Consider the following 11,792-nt stretch of genomic DNA (forward strand, 5'->3'; position numbering starts at 1 on the left):
TTCAGTCACATCTGTTTTTGATTATTAACTGAATATTTTAAAATTCAGGCTTTTTATGTTATACAAAACATCATATTTTCTTATGATGTCTTGTATTGATTCTGAAGGAATAGTTTTCATCAGTATCGCAGATACCAGCCTGAATTTTACTTTGTATTGGATCAGAAAGGAAATCAGTGGCATCACACATCACTTACAGCAACTTCAGTACCTCTTCATTTTAATAAACTGGGGGGAGGTGCACCAAGATTCAGTATGAGATAAAGAATTATTTTTAACTGTAAGGTTGGAGAAATCTGTTGTTGGAAATTGGAAGAACAGGTCATCTTAAAAATCACTGCATTGTAGTTTTATTCAGGCCCCTTCAATCTGTGATCGCTGTTGCTTTGCATTGTAAATGCTACTATTACAAAAGTCACAAATATTAGTGTATGTGTGTGTTGTTGGGTAATAAACCAAAAGAACAGAATCTACCAGCACCTCACTGATTTCTGCTTAAAAACAATAAAAAAGCAATAAAGCTCTGATTTGTTTGGTTGATCTTGTCTCCCTTCCACCTTGATTTCAGACTGAGTGGCTGTAACCTGTCAGACAGAAGCTGTGAAGCTCTGTCCTCAGTCCTGAGCTCCCAGTCCTCCCATCTGACAGAGCTGGACCTGGGTAACAACAACCTGCAGGATTCAGGAGTGAAGCTTCTGTCTGCTGGGATGAAGAGTCAATACTGCAAACTGGAAACGCTGAGGTCAGATCAAGCAATATCGATTTTTTTTTCATCAATTAACATCATTTAATCAATTTCATTTGGAAAAAATTAACAGTGTTTATGTTTTGTTTTTTTAATGAATCCATCCAAATCACACTAAACTGCCACATTTGTCTTTTGTAACATGAGGCAATAAGGATTCCAGCATGTCCTGAAACAGTGTTGAAATATTGTAAATGTAGTAGCTCCTCATGGCACCATGAATATACTTTAACACAAGTGTTTCATGTCTTCTTGTCATCCTTTCTTCAGACTGAGTGGCTGTAACCTGTCAGACAGAAGCTGTGAAGCTCTGTCCTCAGTCCTGAGCTCCCAGTCCTCCCGTCTGACAGAGCTGGATCTGGGTAACAACAACCTGCAGGATTCAGGACTGAAGCTTCTATTTTCTGCAGTGGAAAGTCCAAAGTGTACACTTGGGATTCTCAGGTCAGGATTCAGTCTTTTCTGATGATGATTTAAAACCTGAGTCAGGTCGATAAATGGCTTACTCATTTACAACAGACATGATTTGTCAAATCACCTTATATCTAACCCAAAGGTCCTGTGTTTTACTACTTTGATTTTTTAGTAAAACACAGGACCTCTTAATATTTATCTAAGAGACCATATATAATTTTTTTCCCTGGATCATGTGTGTACCCTCCTGGTTGGAGCTCCAGCAGCCTGTATCAGTGAATGGGACTTTAAATGAAATTGCTGCCCCTGTCAGGAAGAGGTCTGAGTGACACACAAAACAGAAAATATGAGCACTGCATGTGTCTGAGGCTACTCAGATACAGACCTGAATGAGACACTAACTTTGTCTCTGAGAGATAACTTTTATTATTAAATACACTTCATTTCTCATCTGTGTAGAGAATGTAGAGTTTGACATGCTAATATTACAAAATGCAAAATCACACTGAGTCACAAAGAAATTGTTTTGGAGTATTTATGGTTCAGCTGATGAAATTGTTCAAACAAACCAGTAATTTACACCGAAACAGCACAAGTGAAACTTTTTCGAGGGACTTACACTAAGCTTGTCCTGGTACACCTGTAGAGCCCAGCTTCTATGGACCATGAGCTTAAGTTCTGTGCTGCTCTGATTTATTGCCTGTGCTGTCTTTCAGTTCAGCTTTGTCAAGTCTCTGGTAGGATTTCTTTTACATGACCTGTGTAAAAACAAAACAGGAAACACATTAAGCTGAAGTAAGATGCACAATTTGAAAAATGGGGCACAAAAAATGTTGCTGCTTTCTGGAAAGTGCGTCTAAGAAGACCCAATGGAGAAAGTGAAGAGAAAAATCAAAGATTAAGAAGAAGAAAATGGCAGAGGCAGTTTCTCTTGGACTGCCTGCAGATGGGGTGAGACTCTAGAAACAGGGATGATTGGAGAAAATGCAAAGAGGCCATAGGATAAACCAGGAGATGAATACTCTGGTGTTCTGGGGATAGTGGGAGTGAGAGGGAGAGATGCCAGTAAATGATTTCAAGGATAAATTTGAGAGAATCAGAGCTAAGAAACCAAAGCAAGTGGGGAACTACAAACATATGGACAGACTCATAATTAGGCCAAAGACACATTAAAGCAATTATTACAGGTTTAGAAACAGGGATGGATATGAAGGAGCTTAGCATGAATTTGCATTGAGGAAAGAATAGCAACGAGCATCAGAGGAAACAGTTAGGAAAACTAAAAGGATGTACTGGCAGGAATACTGCAGTACTTTAGGAAGAACTACCGTATTTCCCAGACTACAGAGCGCACCTGAATATTAGCCGCACAAGCTAAAATCAGGGGAAAATCCTGTTTTGTACATACATTAGCCGCACCTGACTAAAAGCCGCAGGTGTTTCAATGTTGACTTATCATATGTAAGAGAATATGCACAAAGGGAATTGTCAGGAAAGAGATGGCTGTTTGGAGACACACCCCTTTTATTAATATTTTGAAAAACAAGTTATGGGTACATATTTGCATAACTTTTTAGGTATATGTACAAGTAGCGGTAATTACAAGTACAAAACATGTACTGTGCTTCATAAATGAGTAACAAATGTAGTACATAACAATAACCCACAGCACACCAGAACAATTGATTCGGACTACCTTTTAGGCTCAGGTGCAGTGACACGGCTTTAACAAGAAGAAAAGTCAGTCATTCACCACCATCTTCCTGCGCACTAAAACCACCAAAGTCCTCTCCTCCAGTGTCGGAAACAAACAGGCTCAGGGTGGCTTCGTCATCCACTCTCAGCTTCTTTCTTTCGTTGTCACTTTCAAAACCAAAGAAATCCTCGTTGTCAGTGTCAGAGTCGAACACCCTCAGAAGGGCCGTGGCGGTGTCCTCCTCTCCATCATGCAGCATTCAGCCCTTCGAAATCTGTTGGTGATCGTGGATGTTTTCACACTTTTCCACGCTGTCAGAATCCAATGGTGGAGTTGGGCATAACTTGCTTTTTTTTTTTTTTTTTTTTTTCTTCTAAATGACATCAGAAACAGCAGTATGCGACATTACGTGATGGCAGAGCTTCAGTTCATCCTTTGTCATTTTTTTTTTTTTTTTTTTTTTTTAAATAAATAGGACAGGGGGAATGAATGAGAGAGAGAGGGGGAGAGAAAGAAAGAAAACCAAAGGGGAGAAGAGATGGTGAGAAGGGGGGGGAAGAGAGACAAAAAAAAAAAAAACTCCTGGGTCACCTGTATGGAGAAAAACAAACAAACAAACAAACAGAGGAGACAGCAAACAACAAAGAGCAACATAATAATAGAGAAAACAAAGCACCATCACAATAAACTAGCTAGTCATAGATATCAGTATTTACTAAGTAATAAACGATATTGTGCAGCACGCAAGATAGACAGCGCACAGTGTGCTTTGAGGCAGCAGCCAAGAAAGCTTTAGTCCGCGTCTGTGAATACCCATGTGTGCATACCTGTGTGGATCAGCATGCTTGCATTCCAAAGGTTTCTCCATGTAATGATCTGCTAGGGAGTGTGGGGGGGCCACAGCCCCGTCCTCCAGGGTGTGAAGCGGGTATGGAGGAGATCAAAACTCCAGACATCCAGAGGCCCCCAGAACACAAGAGACCATGGAAGACCAACAGAGGGGCAGCCGCGCCATTGTCCCAGTAAGAGCTGAGGAGAGTCCCAGATGAGGGCTCGCCCAGCAGCCGCGGAGCAGAAGTCAGGGGGAGTTGCAGTGACGCGCCCGTGAGCTCCGCCGGCCCCCAGCTGCGCCTGAGTGACCGAGCCCTAGGCCGAGAGGCCGGGGGCACCCCACCTCCAAAGGGGCCCGAGCGAGCCCCAGGCCCCGACAAGCGGCCGCCAAGGAGTGAGCCGGTGTGTACCCGGACGCCCACCCCCAGACACAAAGAACCACCAACACACCGACACCTGAGGGAGTCCGCCACCGGCAGGGGAAGTGGTGGTGGGTGGAGATAGGCCTCCAAACCTTGGAGGGCCTGAGGTGTCCCCAGAGAGGTGGCATCTGATACCCAACCTGACATATAGACACAGACATACAGGCACACACAGACACAAACATCCATTCCCACCCTCATGCTCTCATATGCACTCACTCCACACTCAACCAACGTGGAGACAGACATAAAGAGACGCTGTACACACAATCACACTCCCCAAGCGTACTCTACAAACCGGGTCTAGGTACCCTTGCCCCTGGAGGGGGGAATTGCACCCAGACCCAGGTGGTGTTACCCTTTTCCCTGCGGTGGGGAGAGGCAGACCACCCCGACTCCGCAGCAGCAGGGAGGCCCCACACCCCAGACCGCAGTCGGACGGCCAACTCCTCCTACTAGCCCTCCCGCTCCAGCAGGCCGCAGAGAATGGGGGTGGGAGAAGACTCCAAACCTCCCTCCACCCGCTCATTGTAGTGTTGATGCATATGTGTTCTAAGGTGCAATTAAAACCCAGGAGGGCATGGAGCTACCTGCCAAGGAGCAGCAGGTAAGCGCATAGTCCCTCCTGCTAACCCTCAATGACTAAGTGTATTTAAAATTGAGAGGTGGGCAACGACGTCAGGGGTGAGGTATACACCCTGATGGTGATTTGGACTCCGTGTATCGTGCCCACCCCCAAGATCCTATATGTATGTGTAATGAGAGTGTGAATAATGTGAATGTCTAAGTTGTGGGATAAAATTGAGGCAGAGGCAGCCAGAAGGGGACGGGACGGGGGGGGGGGGGGGGTAGCCTCCTCTGCACCCTGGTGACATACCCCTACTCCAAGGCCCTGCATGTGTGGGTGGTTGTGGAGGAGCGGGAAGAGGGAGGCAGCTGGAGATGGGGAGGGAAGGAAGGGAGGGGCAGGTAACCCCTCCCTGGGGCCAGCTCCCCCGCTGACCCCAGTAGGCACTCCCACCCTCCGCGACCCGCCAGGGAAGGGGGGCCCGGGCCCATCAGACCGGGGCCCAGTGCAGTAGCGCCCCCCGGCTCCACAGAGCCCTGGACAGTCCACCCAACCCCACCACAGAGAAAACTGCACCCACCCCACCAACCACACATCTTCCAGACTACATAAGACGGTAAACGCCCAGGCTGAGATCTTCCTCCACCTCTCCTGTATCTCCCCCTCCTGCAGAGAGTTCCTGAGAGAAGAAAGCTCCTGCAAGATGTGACCATCCCCCCCACCAGTTGAAGAGCCCCCCAGGCGGCTCGATGCACCGGCGGCACCCTGCTCCAGGGCTGGGCCCCCATGCACCCACCCGCCCACAACCCCGGCAACACACCAACCAGGATCCAAGCCCCCGAGGCCCGGCCCGGGCCCCCGCCCAGAGACGGAGCGCCCCCAGAACCTCACGCCCATCCCGGACCCACCCAGGGGCAGCCAGGCTACCAGGTCAGTAACCCACGTCCGTCAGCACAGACCCTCCCCTAGCCCCGCTGCACGCAGCCGCGAGGAAACAGTCACCTGAGAGCCAACAGAGCCCTCAACCGGACGTGACCGCTACCCCGGGTTGAGCCCCCCAAGGAAGATGCCTCCGGGGAACCCCCCGACGCCCTAAGCCTGTCCCTACCCCCTCACCAATCACAACAGTGAAGGCGGGACCAAACTATGACCCCCCACCCCCACTAGGTGATGGAGCTGATAAAAGGGGCCCAGAGCAATTGATCTAATGTGGTGGCAGAGGCTGTGTCAAGACTAATGTAATCTAATAGATAATTTCTATATTGGTTAGAATTAAGATTATTTTTATTTTTCCAGTTCATGAGGACTGTTTTCTTGGCTATGCATAGGGCAGTGAAAACCATATGGGCGATATTCTTTTCTGAAGTGACATTATCTAAGCTGCCCAACAAACACACTAAGGGGGAGGTTGGAATGTTACATTTCAGACATTTTGATAAGTCTTCACATATCTCGCGCCAAAACTTTTGCACTGGTGGACAGAACCAAAGAGCGTGGATGTAATTGTCTGGTGTATTGCCTTGACAGTGTGAGCAGTTGTTGGAAGATGTAAAGCCCATCTTGAACATCCGATGACCTGTATAGTGCACTCTATGAAGTATTTTGTATTGTATTAATTGCAGACTGGGATTTTTAATTAATTTAAAAGTTTTTAAGCAAATCTGAGACCAGAAGTTTTGGTCTAGGTTGACTGATAAATCTGCTTCCCACTTTGCAGTAGGAAGGGATATTGATTCATCTAATTTAGAAAGTGTTCTGTATATTTTAGATAATAATTTGGGGGATTTAAGAGTAAGAAAATGTGCCGCACTTAGTGGTGTTTGTAATTCAACTTGACTGAGGTTAAATTTCTTTTTTACTATGGATTTAATTTGTTGATATTCTAAAAACCTTGTCTTGTTGATCCCATATTGTTCAACTAGTCTGTCAAATGGAATAAATTCTGTTCCCTCTAATATATGTTCTAAGTATTTAATTCCTTTACAACTCCATTCTGGGAAATTGATCATATTATTGTTTTGTAATATGTCAGGGTTATTCCAGATAGGTGTACGTTTGCATGGGATTAATGAAGACTCCGTTATTTTTAGAAACTCCCACCATGCTGTTAGAGAAAAGCTGATGTTGATACTTTTAAAGCATTCATGTCTTTTGATGTTTGAGCTAATAAATGGTAGGTCTGAAATCTCTAGATCCTTGCATAGTGCCTGTTCAACATCTAGCCAGGGCTCAACTAAGAAGGTATGTTTTAACCATTCTGAGATGAACTGAAGCCTGTTGGCTAAGAAGTATTGGTGAAAATTAGGCAGATCTAATCCTCCTCTATCCTTGGTTCTTTGTAGCGTTTTTAAGCTAATACGCGGGGGTTTATCTTTCCAAAGGAATTTGGAAATATATGAATCCAGAGATCTGAACCAATCTTGTGATGGTTTGTTAGGGATCATCAAAAATAAGTAATTTATTTTTGGCAAGATCATCATTTTTATAGTGGCGACCCTTCCCATGAGCGATATGGGTAAAGATTTCCATCTAGTCAGATCGCCTTCTACTTTCTTTAGAAGTGTGATGTGGTTTAGTTTAGTTAAGTCTGAAAGCTTAGGAGAGATATTAATGCCTAAATATTTAATATTTCCGGATTGCAGTGGGGCAGAGGAAGAATTATGGAAGGAGCAGTTAATGGGGAGAACTGTAGATTTTGGCCAGTTAATTGAATAATCTGAAACTCTTGAAAACCAGTTTATTAAAGTAATTACCTCAGAGAGGTTGGTTTGTGTGTTTTGCAGAAAAAGCAACACATCATCCGCATAGAGACTGATTTTATGTTCTATGTTCTTACATTTTATGCCCTTAATTGTTGTAGCCTGTCTAAATGCTGCAGCTAGAGGTTCGATAAAAATTGCAAACAGTGAAGGGGAGAGTGGGCATCCCTGTCTGGTGCCCCTCAGGAGACAGAAGCTGGAGGATGTCTGGTCATTTGTTCTGATACGATCCGTTGGGGAATTGTGTAATATTCTTATCCAGTTTATGAAAGAGTTTCCAAAACCAAATTTGTGTAAAGTTGCGAATAAAAATTTCCAATTAACTCTGTCAAATGCTTTTTCTGCATCTAGAGATAATATTATGGCTTCGATGTTTTTATCGTATGAGTAGTCTATTAAATTAAGTAATCTACGAGTGTTTGTTGAGGAGTGCCGACCTTTTATGAAACCAGTTTGGTCAGGATGAATTAAGATGGGGGTTATTTTCTCTAATCTCTTTGAGAGAGCTTTGCAGATTATTTTAAGGTCTACATTTAAAAGAGAAATTGGACGATAGCTTGAGGGAAATAAAGGGTCTTTGCCTGGTTTTAGCAGGAGACTAATGTTGGCAGAATTCATATTTGGTGGTAGTCTGCCCTTTTCCTCGATTTCCTGCAACATGCTGTGGAATACTGGTGCCAAAATTGTCCAGAATTCTTTGTAGAATTCTGCAGGGAAGCCGGCATAACTTGCTTTTTGCAAGTTTATCGCCGCTCATCATCCAGGCCTCCAGCTGAACGGGTAGCGCTACTTTGAAGTTTGTTTTTCGCGCTACCTCGTACTGCACTACGTTGCCTGACGGATGGACATGTGACCAACATACCACTCTTGAACCCCGATCCTTCCGCCAGGCAACGTAGTGCCGTACAACAGCGGAACAAACAAAACAAATCCGCTCATGGACAATCCATAGAAAAGCCGCACCTGACTAAAAGCCGCAGGGCTCAAAGCTTGTGCAAAAAGTAGCGGCTTATAGCCCGACAATTACGGTACACCAGTTCAGAATGTGTGGAGTACAGTTAAGAACATGAATGCAGACAGGAAACAACAGCAGCTGTTGTAAAGTAAATTCAAACTCCTTCATTAAATGCAGCTGGTTGAGTTGAAAACAATGGAGAATGATTGTGTTACGTTGTTTATTCTCTATAGAAATGGAGCAGGAGTGCATGCAGAGCTGGACGTGGGCTGTATATACATGCGTGTATCTGTTTTGTCTGTGAGCAGAGAAAACAAAGCGCTGGAAATGTCATATTGAAATGTTAAATCAGGAAAATCCTGGAGAAGAGGATAGTTCTAATGTTCAGTTTGTAATGTTGAATTCAACACAGCTCTTAAATGCATAAAAATGACTTCACCTGACGTCAGACTGAACAATCGGATTAGCTACTGATATTGATTTAACCCGTTTAGACCTACCATAGAACCAAGTCCGCCAGAGCTTATATTATATTTTTACATGCTGTAGAGCCATTTTTGGGAGCATTTCAAGTTGCTATACATCAATACAACCATTACAGCCTAAATTTTAATAATATGTATGTATTAAGTGCATAGTAATTACATAAATTGCAAAAAAGTGCAATAAACTACAAAAAAATTGAAAATCGTTTTTGTTTTTTTAACATACATTTCTAGTTAGAGAAATTTAAGAGGCTTATCCCTCAAAACTGTAAATACAAAAAAGTTGCACAAAATAGTTTCCCACCTCAGGAAATTTATTTTGAGTGCCTTCATAGTTTTATTTTTGAAATACACCAATTTTTATATACTGCAGGAAAAACGAAAATAAATATTATACTGCAAATTTGCAAAATAACAGCATGCATCAAAATAAACTATTTCCAGCAGAGCAATATGAGTCCTAAGCATATGTGGAAGGAAACTGTAACCTAGGACAAGCTGATGGCATAAGATGTAAATACAACTCCTCAGGTTTCATATGCAAAAAAAATTATTGCGCTAGCTCACGTGATTACAGTGCTACCGGGATTTAAAAATAGTTGCGCAAAATGGAGTGTGCCCACTCTGACCAGTTTTAAAGGGTTAAAGCAAGAAAATATGGTATTAGCATTAGATGCCAATTCCTATTAACCTTAAATTAGCATTACCTGCTAATGGCAGTCTACTTAGCATTAACTCCTCACTAATGTAATGCTAATTCACATCAAATTATCTTTAGCTTTAGCATTAGCTGCTAGCTTCAGCCTACCTAGCACTAGCTGCTCACATTGTTAAAAGGGAAGAGAAAACGATATTAGCATTAGCTTGTAATAATTATTCACCCCTAATTAGAATTAGCCACTAATGGCAGCATACTTAGCATTAACTCCTCACATCGTTATAATGCAAATGATGCTAACTTGCATTAAATTAGACTGCTGTTATTAGCTAATGCTATTTAGCAGTAGCTGCTCACATTGCTATAAAGCAAAGGAAAACGATATGAGCATTAGGTTCTAATGCGTATTTGCCTTAAATTAGACGTAGGTGGGCAGCACGGTGGCACGATGGTTAGCACTGTTGCCGCACAGCAAGAAGGTCCTGAGTTCAATTCCACCATCAGGCCGGGGTCTTTCTGTGTGGAGTTTGCATGTTCTCCCCGTGTTTGCGTGGGTTCCCTCCGGGTACTCCGGCTTCCTCCCACCGTCCAAAGACATGCAGCTTGTGGGGATAGGTTAATTGGATAATCCAAATTGCCACTAGGTGTGAATGTGCGAGTGAATGTGAGTGTGAATGGTTGTCTGTCCCTGTGTGTTAGCCCTGCGACAGACTGGCGACCTGTCCAGGGTGTACCCCGCCTTTCGCCCTATGACAGCTGGGATAGGCTCCAGCGCCCCCCGCGACCCTGAAAAGGATAAGCGGAAGCGAATGGATGGATGGATGGATAGACGTAGGTGCTAATGGCGGCCTACTTAGCATTAGCAGCTCAGATGTTGTAATGCTAGGGAAAAGAGTGTTAGCATTAGCCGTTCACAATGTTATAAAGTTAAGGGAAATAGTGTTAGCATTAGCTACTCACATTGTTAAAAAGTGTTAGCATTAGTGCATAATGCTAATTCACATCAAATTAGCATTAGTTAATAACGGCAGCCTATTTAGCATTAGCAGATAATGTTGACCTTGGCCCACTGGAAAAGTTCAGAACTAAAGATTTAGGAGTGTTTCTCGATAGCTCTTTCTCGTTTGAGAAACAAATAAATTCTGTTATTAAAACCAGCTGTAAGGTTTATATTGTTGATTGTCATTTATGCTTAGAAATATTTACTCATATATGCTTAGAGTTGTATAATCGATTGCATGATGATAGAGGTTTGATCCTTAGTAGTCTGTAAAGACTCTGTGTGCCTTCCAGAGTGCTCTGGCATGCACACACCACTTGGGGCCATGAGAGAGGTCGTACCCTCTCTTACTGATTTATGGTGTAGGACAGGGGTCTCAAACTCAATTTAGCTGGGGGCCGCTGCAGGCAGAGTCTGGGTGAGGCTGGGCCGCATTAGGTTTTCCACAGGAAAGGCATGGTTAAAAAATTCCAATCTTCTCAAATCTCTTTATTTTTATTTTTTAACACAAAATATTAAAAATAAATAAACAAATTAAGAATTAATAAGAAAATCAATCAATCTGTAATACATAAATAAAACAATAATAAGATATTTTTAGTCAGTGAACTTGTGTGTTTTTTTTCAGTCTTCTATATCTGCTGTGTTTAGATTGAAATGTCTGTATTAACAGTTCTATAACCTTCTTCTGAACATGAATGGAACACTGTAGAAAATGAACTGTTCTTCTGAACATGGCTTCTCTTGCCTACTCCTTGCTGCTAGAGACCTGGCAGCGTTTCCTCTCGCATAGCCGAGCCAGATTTGGCCTGAGGGAGGAAGCAGTTGCGGCCCTCAGTATGTCTTGAAGATGATCATCCGTAAGTCTGGACCTGTACTTGGACTTAATGAAGTTCAAAGTGGAGAAGAGCTTTTGGCACAAGTATGTGCTACCAAAAAGGCACATGGTCCGCTTGAACATTCGGGAAAGCCGAGGGAAACTAGGGCTCAATTCTCTCAAAAATTGTCCAAGCTTGTCTTCTTTTCCACTCACCTCCCTGAACTTTGCTTTGAGTTCAGAGTTGCACTGCAGCTCAATGAGCTCCATTTGAAGCACAGAAGGGGCATCTTGCACATCAAAGGAGAAGGGGTCCGCAAAAATGTGAAAGGTGGCTCTGTGTGTCTTGAAGTCAGCAAATCTGTGATCAAATTCCTCCTGTAGCCTCAAAATGACATCAACATACTCGTCAGCACTGAATGGTGTGCCTGCATCCACGAGT

General features: G+C 43.4%; 1 protein-coding gene across 4 annotated transcripts in view; it reads left to right on the forward strand.

Moving 5' to 3' along the window:
* Window positions 1-11,792, forward strand: part of LOC147331851 (protein NLRC3-like) — a 206,175-nt gene that overhangs the window by 50,793 nt on the left and 143,590 nt on the right. For 3 of the 4 annotated variants that reach the window (XM_086288143.1, XM_086288146.1, XM_086288142.1), the window contains exons 6-7: window positions 569-742; window positions 1,016-1,189. In XM_086288143.1, the coding sequence (XP_086144269.1) occupies window positions 569-742; window positions 1,016-1,189 (348 nt within the window). The remainder of the gene's footprint in view (window positions 1-568; window positions 743-1,015; window positions 1,190-11,792) is intronic. The other variant, XM_086288141.1, reaches the window with a different exon arrangement.

Source organism: Aulonocara sp. 'chitande type north' Nkhata Bay, linkage group LG4, assembly GCF_057382095.1.
Source record: "Aulonocara sp. 'chitande type north' Nkhata Bay isolate Kocher_YH1m ecotype deep benthic linkage group LG4, A_spYH_male_GT1.1, whole genome shotgun sequence".
NCBI lineage: Eukaryota > Metazoa > Chordata > Actinopteri > Cichliformes > Cichlidae > Aulonocara > Aulonocara sp. 'chitande type north' Nkhata Bay.